Here is a 13,860-nt window from a genome sequence, read left to right as displayed (position 1 = left end):
TCCCATGGACGGAGGAGCCTGGTGGGCTGCAGTCCATGGGGTCGCTGAGGGTCGGACACGACTGAGCGACTTCACTTTCACTTTTCACTTTCATGCATTGGAGAAGGAAATGGCAACCCACTCCAGTGTTCTTGCCTGGAGAATCCCAGGGACAGGGGAGCCTGGGGGGCTGCTGTCTCTGGGGTCACACAGAGTCGGACATGACTGAAGAGACTTAGCAGTAGCAGCATGACATGGTGGAATGGTCCCAGGTTTGAAACTGGCACACCAGAACTCAGTGTATCAGTGTATGGAGTGTATCATCTGACCTTGGGCCAAACATTTAATTCATCTGTGTTTCTTTGTTGGCAAAATAGTGGTGTTGATAATATCTACCTTGCAGGGTTCGAATAAAAATTAATTTAGGTCACGTCAAATACCCAACCAAATTTGAATCTGAGGAAAGCTGCTTAGGAAGTGATATAAAATACAAGGAAGATGAAAAAGCTCTGAGAGTTCAGTGGATGGAGAATCAGTTTCTCTTTGAGGGAGAAAAGAGAAGGCTTCTCAGAGGGTTGAGGTTTGAGGACATATGATTTAGCTGGACTCCTGTGTGACCAGGGAGGAGAGGTTATTTGTTTGGATCCCAAAAGCAGGTGCTCTTCCCCTGTCCTTCTCCCAGGTCCCCCAGAGATCCTTCCCAAAGTTTAATATGGAAGTCTCCATCTTCCTCATATATTTTCTAAATGTTCCAAAGAAACTTTTGAGGTCCATGCATATATCACAGGGGCATAATCTTGGAAACTTCTTTCCAGCATCCTTAGAGCATTCCCTCATTTTTCTCCCAATGAGCAATGAATTCTGATCTGAGGTATTCATGCATCGTGACTAGGTGAATAGGGATTCCTCCAACTGTGTGTTTATTGAGTTAGGAGTTACTAAGTTAGAAGTCTATATGTCAACATTTAGTTATCTAAATTTCCTCCCTGGACAAGTTATTCTTCTCTAATCTTGCTCCTTCTCTCCTAGACCCCAAAACTCAAACTAGACATAGGGTCCTGTTGGCTTCATTATTATGGTGTAACTCTCTAGGAGTTATTATCTAGGGTCTTTTTTTTTTTTCTCTAGAGTCTTGCATATAGCATTTACAGTTAGTCTTTTTTTTTTAATCAAATTAATTTGGTAACTATAAAACTATCAGGAAAGTCAGGATAAGGTGTTCTGACTTGACATCATCTGAGATTTCCCAAAGGAGAAGACCAGGTAAGACCAGATAAAGAGGAATAACCTCATTACCTACCCTAGGCAAACATATTCTGTCCGTAGTCCATTTGCTCCATCAACCCCAGGCTCAGAGGTGTTACCTGTGATCCTCCTTCTCTCCTGCTCCCTCTTACCTGCTGTCTCATTTGCTGTCAATTTTTTTTTTTTTGCAATGTGTCTTTCCATTTGTGTCCCTTTTCCATACTTCTTGTTTAACTCTGTAGGGAGATGAAGGTAGTTTGTGGATGCAGACTCTTCTGATTTGGCTGCAAGGGTCTCTCAACATAAAAATAACTAAGAGAAATCACACACTTAGAGAAAGCACATGTTCCCCGGGTAACTAAATGTTTTACTAAATCCATATAATATATAACCCTATTTAGTGTTTATAACAATCCTGAGGGAAGTATAAATATTGTTTCCATCTTGCACTGACAAAACGGAGTCACAGAGAGATTAAATGATCTGCCCCAAAATCACCCAGTAAATGAGTCAAACCCATCTCACTTCAACTCCTGAGCTCTTAATTACTATGCAATATCACCTCTCTTGTGAGTTCAGATGTTGTCATTGGCAGCTATAGGCATAGTTTTGTTAAATCAGTTTTTTCTTAAAGACTACAGTTTGTTTCCTAATCAACACCCTTCTGAAAGATGATGGCTTGTGTAAGAATAGATATTTTAAAAGTGTAGAAACAAAATTCATAAATTAAAGTTCATCAGACCAAATGAAATGAAGATGATAGGTAAATCCAGAGACCTTGAAGTATCTGCAACTGTAACTAGCTATGTGGTCTTGGACAAGTCACCAAAAAGTCTGGTAACATCACATCGCATCTCAAGGGGCAGAATCTATGAATCTGGATCACTCAGACTTTATTATGTGTATACACATAATCAAAATTGTGCTAGAGTCTCAATTCTACAACTGTCACAATTGTTGGTTGTCTTTGCTCATCTTGTCTTTTTCATTCTCTTAAGCTGGTATCCATCTGACAAAATATATTCCTTAAGTAGCTAATGAAAGCTACGTATTCCTTTCCTTCAGCTGCAGTCCAGCCATCTGCACTCACATGTCAGCATAATTGCAAACAACAAGACCCTGTCTGAACCAGGAAGGGAGGCAAAGGTTAAGCTATTCTTAGAGGATCTGGAAGATAAAAACTAGAAGGCAATTGGGAAAAAAGTAATTTAAGGCTTTTCAAATGGTTAAATTTGAATTTTAAGACAATCCCAAGTTACAGAAAGTGTTTTTCTTCACTGTTGCCAGCTAAAGGAAAAAGTGTAAAATTCAACCCTGTGAAGAGAAGAAAAAATCCCCATTGATCTACAATGAATCCATATGAAAGAAAAAATTGCTTCCTCCTAGACAATACAGACACTTTCAAGCTGTCTACATGGATCTCTGATTTCAACCAAGTTATCTTTTCTCCAAGTCATAAAAAAATCAGGTGTGTGTGGGTGTGCACATGTGCACAAGCATGCGTGTGTGTGTCCAAGTGATATACTATTTGGTCTTGGGGGATTCAGAAACAAAGTCCAAGACTCTGGAAACTTGTAATCAGAAAGCACCAGACCTTAGACAGTGGACTGTTCTGGGAAAGTCTGCAAGTCTTGGGACGCATTGTTGACCTTGTCCCAAAGTGCACAGGTCATTCAGTCCCATGCTCCTGTCGACCCAGATATCTCTTGAAAACTATTACTTAAAATAAGTTGCCAAATATAACAAACTACTTTGTTAATGAAACATCTTGATTCCTTCTAAACTTCCTGAATTCTCACAGACAAGTGCCTCATCAAGAAATATATGGTCTTCACAAAATTTGTCAAACAGTAGTAGCTTGACGAAACAACTCCACTCAGTTCACTAGCAATGCTGAGCACTTACGCAGTTTATCACTTCACGTTTTTCAAGTATTATATTTTGTCTCTTCTCTTCTTCTGAGTCTAATATGATAGTTCTAACATCTTTCTAGAATGTAAAGTTTAAGAATCTGAATACTATTTTATCTAAAGGGTTAGGTATTGTTTTGAGAAGTGTCTGGAGGAGCAGTTGGAAAAGAGAAAGGAAAGCATGCAGAATATAGAATAATGGTCTTAGCCTTATTTGCTGTTTATAAAGCCTGCTGATTATCAGGTATCTATGACCAAAGCATTAGCTGAATCTTTTCAATCTTGCAATATTTCCTTTTTGAAAGAGAAGAAATGTCCGGCCAAGGTATTTTATCTCAGCATGCCAACTGAATAGTATGCTTTGCAAGGAAATACTTCATCTGGACTTTCCAAGAGAACGATGGTCAGGGTGATTAAGCCCAAAGTCACATGTGCCTTAGCTGTGTTGGTGATGCATGCATGCTATGATTCAGCTGGCCTCATATATATATTTTCCAAGAAAGGCCCACTTTCTAATGCCTGGCCTACAGGCAAGGTATATGTCCTCATTCTAGTCAGAAATTGCAGTCCCTGTGCATTCATGTGCCTGACCTGGATTCATGCCGTCAGAAGCAGTATTCGTGCCACTTTGAGAACTGCCTGTACTCCATGATCTACTCAACTGGTAGATGAGAACTGGCTCGTTATATAAAAGCCAAGAAACCCCGATTCACCCTTCTTATTGCAGCCTTCCTAGTGGCTCAGATGGTAAAGAATCTGCATACAATGCAGAAGACCCAGGTTCGATTCCCTGGTCAGGAAGTTCCCCTGGAGAAGAGAATGGCTACCCACACCAGTATTCTTGCCTGGAAAATCCCATGGACAGAGGAACCTGTTGGACGACAGTCCACGAGTTTGCAAAGAGTTGGACACAACTGAGCAACTAACACTTGATTAACACTTGAACTTCACTTCATGGCAGCCTCAGGATGGAAACTCACTGTTAAGTCAAAGGATGAGTCTCTTTCTGGGTAGCTTTCAGAAGAGCCTGAGTGGGCCACCAATTCCACTCCCTGGAGAAACATGTGACACAGTGTGAAGGCATCAGGAGCACCGTGCACCAAAGGTGAGGTGTGTTTGTGTCTTTATTTCACTTTTCCTCCCCGATCTTGAGGAACTTGTACTCCAGAGATAAGAGAGAACTAAATTAACTGTAAGCAAAATACCCTTGAACTACAAGGATTTGAACTGCACAGGTCCACTTAGACGTGGATCTTTTTCAGTAGTAAATACTACAGTACCACACCATCAGCACAGAGTGCTGAGTCAGCAAAGAGGCAGAACCATGGATCCAGAGGAGCCAGTGGATTTTTCATTCCAAGGAGGTTGGTACCCATAACCCTCGAGTGGTTCAGGGGTCAACTGCACAAGAATTTTAGATTGTTAGAATCCATGATCTCTGATCCTAATTCACCCTTGAATTGTGTAAGAAACCGAAACCATTTGTTTCTTTCGTGGAATTCACCAAAATAAAGACCAAGTCACTTTTCACCATCAGCACAGAGTGCTGAGTCAGCAAAGAGGCAGAACCATGGATCCAGAGGAGCCAGTGGATTTTTCATTCCAAGGAGGTTGGTACCCATAACCCTCGAGTGGTTCAGGGGTCAACTGCACAAGAATTTTAGATTGTTAGAATCCATGATCTCTGATCCTAATTCACCCTTGAATTGTGTAAGAAACCGAAACCATTTGTTTCTTTCGTGGAATTCACCAAAATAAAGACCAAGTCACTTTTCACTACTTATATGTTTTTCACAAACTAGGAGTTTATTCTGAATTTGGTACAAATATTTTTTAAGAAACATAGGGTACTGAACTTAGCCATTGAGATCCAAGTGACTAGAACAAAAATGCATACTTTTAATTGGTGCTTTCAAGCTATAATACATTGAGAACTTAGTTCCCAGGCCTTTCTGTAGGACCTGAGAAGTGTAGAAAATTAGAATAAAAATACAATCTTTCTTCAGAATATACAGTGTCCAAATCAAGAACAATGAAGTAGTGGAGCTGGAAGGAGTGCAGAGGACTATATAATTGGATTTCTCAGTCTTTTACAAATACAATAATGAGGAGGAGGAAGGGAGGGACTGATTCATGACTTGCCCTCTGCTATTTAGTAGAACCTAAGGTTACAGCTCAGAATCCCTGGATTCCCCACCCAGTATCATTTCCACATGCTACATAGCCTTTTATATTTAATTGAAAGTAAAAAGAGAAATAAAAGCAGGAAACCAGTTGATCAGGAGAGATTGAAGAGGCTCTGAATCAATCTCGGTGTGTGACCCTGGGGTCTCTGTGGTATTGGTGCCTGGGTGGTGACTTGGGGTTGCTCATTCAGTCTTGAGGGGAGGGTGACTTGTGTCTGAACCTCAGGATTCAACCTCAGTTCAACAGTACCTCAGGGAAGATGGGCTAGTTTCCTCACTGTTCAGGAGTAGAATGGAGAAAGGATTTGTGCCCCAGCAGGCTTGCAGCCCTGGGTGTGGTGTGCTACACACAGTAGGAGCTTAATAAACATGATTTGATGTAGAAGAGTCAATGGGGAGCCCAGGGAGAAGCTTCCTGCAATGACTAATGGAATGTGAGAGGTGGGTGTAAGGGCACCTGAGACAAACCCCTCAGGTCGGCTTGCTTAAGAACCGTGGGTGCCTCACTGCACGCCACTCTATCAAACCACTCCAAACTAAGACAGCTAATGTGTCCCTGGCTTCCAGGTGCTGCTAGTGGTCAAGAACCCCCCTGCCAATGCAGGAGACATAAGAAATGTGAATTTAATCCCTGGGTCAGGAAGATCCCTGGAGGAGGAAATGGCAACCCACACCCATCAGGTAGAAGACATTTGTGTCGCAGTTTCTAGAGGTCCTTAAAGGACATTTGCAAGAAGTGCCTTTCTGCAGTTAGAGCCCAATTAACTGTAGAAAGAACACTAGCCTGAGACTTCCCTGGCAGTCCTGTGGTTAAGACTCCATTCTTTCAGTGAATGAAATTGATTACTAGTGTTTATCAGTCTAATAATAAAATTTAATAGCAGCCCTCCAAAATGTGTGACCCTCATTTAGACTCTGAGGGGTCAAACAATCCAACTACCAAAAAATCACTGAAGATATTGGGATACTTACTGAATATGTAAGGATATTAAAGAATTGTTAATTTGTCAGTATAATCATGGTTTTTAATGCTTTGTTAAGAGCTCTGCAAAGGGATACCTGCTGAAAGAATTATGGGTGAAATGGTAAAAATAGTATACTATTATGCAAACTCATTGTTATTGTATTTATTTATTTTTTTTTTGTTATTGTATTTAAAAATGAGATTATGATTTTTTTCTGACTACACATAAAGAAGGAAGGGCTTCCCTGGTGGCTCAGACCATAAAGAATCTGCCTGCAATGCAGAAAACCAGGGTTTGATCCCTGGGTAAGGAAGATCCCCTGGAGGAGGGCATGACAACCTATTCCACTATTCTTGCCAAGAGAACTCCATAGACAGAGGAGCCTGACAGCTAAAGTCCATAGGATCTCAGAGATGAACACGACTGAGAGACTAATACACATACATATACACACACACAGAGAGCAAGAAGGATGGAAGGAAATTTGATAGTTAATAGTCATCCACCTACAAAAACCTAGTTACCTTGTATTATTTCATTTATTATTTATGGCATCTCTCCTTAACAAGATAAATATCCTCATTTATGGATAAGGATATGAAGCTCAGAGAGGCTTAGATTTTCAAGTTTATACAACTAAGGAAGTAATAGATGTGGAGTTACCACGTCCATTTTTTGTACTCCACTACATTGCTGATGTTAAGGCAGGGAATATACTCTGTGAATTTACATCCTTTCTTATGCTGGATTTTCTTAAATATCCCTGAAATGTGTAAACTTAGGAGCTATTTTCTCAGTTAAAAACAATTAGGCTTTCATGGTCTTTATCCTCTGGGTGACTCAGCCTTTAAAACGGAGTGCAGGTTTAATGTTATCTAATGAACTTAAAGGAAGAAAGATATAGGAACCTGTTATCTTCTGGCCTCCAGCCACATTCTGGTTCCTGTTACTAATGATTGATCCTGACTGAACTAAGTAAAGTTTAGTTCCTTTCCTTTCCGGCCAGCAGGACAGACAAAAGCTATTAACACTGGCCCCAGAAATATAAACTCATTCCCTAGATATCATCTATCCCATAACAGTCTTTGCTAAAGAAGGAGAAACAAATTAGATTATCTTTCAGGGATCCTTCTAAATTTAAGATTCTGGAGTCTAAAAGTGTTGTGTATTGGTGTTTCAATACAGCCCAGGCCAAATGAAAGAAATACTAAGAAGAGGCAACAGTTGGAATACAGATTATAATTCCTTAAAGAAGCTGGGACAGGAACTGCATGAGAAACAACAGTGATACAATTTCATGAGGTTTACCAGTAGCTAAAAGCTATCATTAGAAGCAAAAAAAAAAAAAAAAAGATTCACCTGTTTAACAAGGTTTTTCCTGATGAAATTATAGAAAAGCTTTCCCCCCACCACGTCCAATCTCATCCAGTGCCTCTTAGCAGGAATCCCTCTTTATTTTACAAGATACTCTCTTTATCCTATTTCAGCCTAAAAGTCACTGCTACTGTCCTTCTCATTCCTTTTGGAAACAGAGAAAGCACCAAGACGGCCTGCAAGCAGGTTTTTCTCTACTTGCTGTACATTTATATGTGGATTCTTTTGACAAAATATTTGTTAAGTGCCTACTACTTTCCAAATACAGATTATCTTTTTAGTAATTGAAGTCTTTAGGCAAAGGAAGGGAAAATCTTTTTCATGAACAGATCTTTTCAATCTTCAGATTCGGAGTGGATGGGCACTAGGTAAGTCCCAAGGAGACAGTATGAAGGACAAGCTGCGCAGGAGGTTAACTGTGATTGGAAATTCAAAATTGTCTCCTTACTTGCCTGGGAGAGACAGTACGGATTGCACAAACATCAGTAAGACTCTCTGGACCTTCTCACCCCCTGCCTTCGCACATGCAGACCTGTTCCTTAGCCTGGAATGTCTTTCTTCTCTCTCTTCTTCCTCTCTGGACCTAACCAACTCCTTGGTCCTTTCAGGCTTAGCTCTTAAACCTTAGGCATCAGTCCCCTGAGACTTCTTACAGTTTTGCATGACTACCCAAAGCTCTATTAGCTCCCTGCCCACTTCCTCCACTTTTGTGTTTCTTGGCACTCAATTCATTTATTCCTCCATAGTTGGTCTTAGCAGAGAGTTACTTTATTCTTATTCATTTCCCTTGTTATTATTTTGTCACTAAGTTGTGTCTGACTCTTCTGTGATCCCATGGACTGTAGCCTGCCAGGCTGTTCCATACATGGGATTTCCCAGGCAAGAATACTGGAGTGGATTGCCATTTCCTTCTCCAAAGGATCTTTCTGAATCAGGATCAAACCCACATCTGCAGTGGCAGACAGATTCTTTACCCCTGAGCCACTAGAGAAGCCCAGATTTATCTCCCTACCTGAATTGCAATTTCCCAGAGGGATATTTTATCCTTATGCCTATGGCAAGTATGGAGGTTTGAAAAGCAATCCAGAGAAACAGTCAAAATCAGTAAGAATTGAAACCAAGTTTTTCTTAGGGACACCTCCTCCTTATTTTATTATACACTTTATTCATTTCCTTAAGATTACAGAGTTTCTCTGAAATATTTGCCAGTAAGTCACACAACTCTCTATCAGCAACAGCAAGCTTCAAATTCACACTTGTTTCCAAAGAGCATGATCTCAAACTCTGCTGTCTCTTTAGGCTTCCTTGATGATCCTGTGTCCATTCTGACTCATTTATCATTTATTCAAGCTCATTGCTATGGCGTTTCAATTCTTTATGTACTTATCTTTTCTCTATAATTTGCCCAAGGATTTGCTCATGCCTTTGGAAAAAGCTGTATTTACTTAATTCTGTGAACCCAGGAGTCTTGATCCATTCTATTTGTTGCTTCTGTGTGGCTTGAAAACCTTAAAAGTTACTTGATTAGGCACCTTTCTCCTCTAAATGGTCAATACTTAGATCCACATAAATTAAAGAAGATGGGGGAAAACTGGATGTTTAGCAAAATGATAATAAACAACTAGATGAAGCATCACTTCCCCCATTTACTTTCTATAGTGCTGAAATTCCCAGCATTGTCATATACTTGAGATGACCAGAAGCACCTGTGTGAGCCATGGATTAAACACACTCGTCATTAGCAACCCACAAAAATCAGATGTATGTCAAATACGTCAAACTCTTCTATAGAGGAGAGTTTGTGACACTTTATTAACAGTTCGGGAAAATTCTTGGTCAGTAGTTGCTGTCTTCATTACTCTTTTACTCCCCTTTATTTAGTAGAGATTGTAGATTTGGTATCAGGGGTAATCAACACCACCAGACAAAAATAATAATAACCACATTGGTTGCTTTATATAATGGTAATAACTTCTGGGAATCATAATAATACTTTTTATTTCAGAAGACTTTCATGGTTTTCCGAAGAGCAATATTTAAAAATTAAACTTGTTCAGAGACATTCAAGAGACTTAAAATGAATGAATTTTTAAAAGAAGCCTAAAAGTCATAGTTGAATATCACTGGTAAAAATAAGTCTTTCAATTGATTCAGCTCTTTCCTTTTCCATTGACTTTCTAATATTCCCACACATACAGCATTAGGTTTCAGTATAACAGAAGGTAAAAGTTGTGGGGTGGTGGTCATTCATTTCTCAAATGTTTATTGTAGGTCTTTTTAAATATATAAAAATATCTGAGGCCAACTTTGAGTTTTAATGAGTAATAGTCTTAAAACTCTAAATAAATAGTAGAAGAATAGTTTCTACAAATACATCAAAGTTAACTCTGGCTTAATGCTTTCTTAAACATTGAGAAAGAACTGTTTTCTAAAGCTTCCCTTACATGAAGTAAATGTTGCTTTTTTTGTAAGTCAGAGTCTCACTGAGTAGATTACTTCTGCCACAGCCATGATTTCAACACAGGGTTGAATTCTTGATGATTTTCACTAATTGACTTCTAAGCTTCCAGAAAGAAATAAATTAAGAAAACCTTCCCTTTAATTGCAACGCTCATTAGTCACTGAAACCAGGTGTATCTCACTTTATTTAAGTTATAGAACACCTAATCCGAAGTTCATTTACTAAGAAAGAAAATAGAAATTCCAGGAAAGTGAAATAAATTGCTCATGGACACAAATTAGTTAATGACAAAACTAAGTCTGTTCCTTACTCCCTAACCTTTCCGCTATGAGTAGAGCCAAGGAAAGCAGATTTGGAAGGATTTATTCAAGTATCATTTTCCCCTTAGAATAAACAATCTTTCCATAAATATTTCCTAACAGCTCCAAATCATGGCTGTGGCAGAAGTGATCTACTCAGCGAGACTCTGACTTACAAGAAAGCAACATTTACTTCATGTAAGGGAAGCTTTAGAAAATAGTTCTTTCTCAAAGTTTAGGAAAGCATTAAGCCAGAGTCCACTTTGATGTATTTGTAGAAATATCTCCACAATTCCACTTCTCCAAATCACTCATTACAGGTAGCACTTAATTGGAAATATGACTGCAATGGTAACAGATCATGAAAAAAAATATATAATATGACACCATAATTGCAGGATTCTACCATATACCTTAAAAGTTTCAGGTAATCTATGCAAAAAAAGCTTGCTCCTTGGTTGCTCTTTAATATTCAGTGTGAACATTAGTTATATCCTGAAGCATGAGAATTTACTGTGACTTAAAAAAATTGTAAAGTGAATCAATAACAATGTAGGTAGTAAATTAATGAATCAGATATGAAACAGTTATAGGAATCAATTTAAAAAATGTTCAATCCATGTGTCTCAGTAAACATTATGCATATGTATAAGAATAGGGAAATATTAGTAACACTGCCAAACTTTCAATACAATTTATTGAGTATTCACTAAATGCCAAGCAGTAGATCGTACGATCACACAATGACCAGCAGATCAATGATTTAATCATTCTGAGTAGAGAGTCCATCAATTAATAAGGTAAGATTTATCCATTACAGGAAAGTACATGATTTCAAACAATAAATGGGCTAAAGATATATGTTAAAATTGTGGTAAAAGTCAGATATGCAATCTCAGAGTTGAAAAAATGGAAAAAGAAAGAATTATGCATCATGTCATGTTCCAGGAAGAGTCTTTCACCCCGGTGTTGTGTTTTGGGCTTTCTATAGAGTCTGAGGTAGTCTGAGATCAGTAAATGGTATCCAGCAATGAAACCTGTCTTCCTCCCCAGGTTTGGTCCAAAGGCCAATATCACCCACCTACTTACCATCTCACTACTAATTACTGAAGTCCTACTTCTCTTTATTTATATATATATATATATATATATATATATATACACACACATACATACATCTTAAAAAAAAAAAAATCTGTGCTTTTGACAGTACAAAGTGAGAGTAGGCTTTATTCCCAGTCACTTATCAGTATTGTTGGAGACAAATTACTTTGTTAGGATGTTACCTCTTTAAAATCATTTTGAGATTATTTCTAAGGTTGAAGTCGTCAAAAAGAAAACCTGAGCTCATTAGAGACAGAGTATAGATCTACTGAACAGCACAACCTTCTTAGGCAAACATTGCCACTGCCTTTAGGAATGAAGTTAGGCTGTACAAGGATCATCTTTATTTCCTTTAAATAATGTAGGATCAAACAAAATGTAATCAAATTCATTCTTAAGAAAGGAGAACCCTACTTCTTTGCATCAGGTAGGACTGTTGGGTTAAATTCTCTAACAAGTCAGATGCTTCTTCTCCTTAAGTTTACTTAGTCTAGATACTTAGGATTCCCTCTAGAATATTGTCCAGTCTAAGGATAATCACAGAGCCTCAAAGGCATTCCTCTATGTCTAAAAAAAAAAAAGGCACAATGTTAGCTGATAAATAATCTCTACATCCCAAGGACTGTCTTCTGTCCAGCAACCCAGCTTCTTCTGATGGTATCCAGCCAGAAGACAAAGAGCAGTGAGAAGTCCTCTCTGCTTCATTGCAAAGCTGAGTGTTCCTCTCTGAGTTCATGTACATTAATAAAGGTTAACATTTATGCAGTTCTGATATGTGCCAGACAGTGTTCTGAGAGTTTCACACACAGTAATTCATTCAGCCCTCGTAACCAGCTAGTAAGATAGACACACAGACCCATTTAACAGTAGGGACCCTGAGATACAGAGAGTTCAAATAAGTTGCCCAAGACCACACAAATAGTAAGTAATGGAACCAGGATTCAAACTCAAGCAGTTTGATGTTGGAATCCATGCTCTTAACCATACACTTTTGAGTCTGCACAAGCACCTTTAAAATAGGAGGAAATCATTGGAGGAAGTGATGTTCTGGATACAAACGATGTATGCTATATCTCATATTGTATCAGTCTCCTAGCTCAGATCTTTCAGAACTTTGTCATTTAACAGAGGAGACAATTCCCAGTCTACAATCAACCACCTGTTTTGCCACAAACCACAGTGACCCCTGAGTGAAGATTCTCCTTATCTCCATCTCTTAAACCAAAATAACTCATTCTCACCTTTCCAGGCATGAGTGGGGCAAGGCTGCAAGTCCTTTGCACATTTTGGCAAGTGGCTTAGCTCCTCAGCTTTGAACACAAGTCCTTATCAGCAGAGCAAGTCTTTGAAAACTTCAAAACCGTCTGAGACTGCCTTTTTCTCCGGGGAATATATAGAGGCTCTCTTCCAGCCCTCTGTCACTCTGTGGACCAATCCAGAGCCTTAGAGGAAATTGCAAGCTGGAGAGCAACAGTGCTTGTGTGGGAGGTGGAGGCTGGAATCTTTCCTCTGCGGCAGGCACTGCCACATTAGGTTTTCAACTGCTCTTATCAGAACACTGCTGCCAGAGCAGGGGTAGGCCCTAAACTGTGCACAGGTTGTTCATGCTTTAACTCATAAATTTGAACCCATCACAGCAAAGATGTGGTTTTTGTTATGAAGCAGAGTGCTTTGGGCTACTTCGGATGTGTCAGTCACAAGATTGTTAGGACTACAAGGGCCCTTGCAGATCATGTAGCCCAGCTTTGTTCCACAGTACAGGAAACAGTTTTAGAGAACTCTGGGGGACATATATGTGAATCCCTACGACGTGCCAGGCACTGAGCTGGATGCTGGAAATTCAAGTGAAAAGGTACTCTATGCTCTCAAGATCCCAAATGTCATATAAATATGGTATAAGTGAGTGATGGAGGCAGGCCCAGAATGCTGTGAGCTTTTAAGCACCAGAAAAGAAGATTTTTTTGGAGGAAATAACACCTGAGCTGAGTGATGAAAAAGATAAAATACCTTACATGATTCTATCTACTATATTTTATCCTCTGTTCTAATTCTGTAAATGATCTTCTGATTGTCCTTTTACTTTGATGACTAGGTTAGGTTATTCTCTGGAGTAACACCCCCATGGACCCACTCATCCTTGGTTGGGTTTATCATGCTTTCCCCTTCAACATTTTCCTGTTTCCTATCATTCAAGGATTATTTTCACCAAAATTTACCTTCTTTGTGTTTCATCCTGTTAGGATTCAAGGGGCTAATACATTAATAAGTGCATGCATGCTAAGTTGCTTCAGTCGTGTCCCACTCTTTGCTACCCTGTGGATTGTTGCCTGCCAGGCT

At 39.2% G+C, this 13,860-nt stretch overlaps 1 protein-coding gene across 1 annotated transcript in view; it reads right to left on the bottom strand.

Moving 5' to 3' along the window:
• Positions 1–13,001, bottom strand: part of RGS5 (regulator of G protein signaling 5) — a 58,041-nt gene extending 45,040 nt beyond the window's left edge. The window contains exon 1 of the mRNA XM_061399970.1: positions 12,765–13,001. Within this exon, the coding sequence (XP_061255954.1) occupies positions 12,765–12,808 (44 nt within the window). The 5' untranslated portion in view covers positions 12,809–13,001. The remainder of the gene's footprint in view (positions 1–12,764) is intronic.
• Between the last annotated feature and the right edge of the window lie 859 nt (positions 13,002–13,860).

This window comes from Bos javanicus, chromosome 3, assembly GCF_032452875.1.
Source record: "Bos javanicus breed banteng chromosome 3, ARS-OSU_banteng_1.0, whole genome shotgun sequence".
In the NCBI taxonomy this organism is placed as follows: domain Eukaryota; kingdom Metazoa; phylum Chordata; class Mammalia; order Artiodactyla; family Bovidae; genus Bos; species Bos javanicus.
Note: the sequence above shows the minus strand (reverse complement) of the source record. Positions and strands in the feature narration are given on the sequence as shown.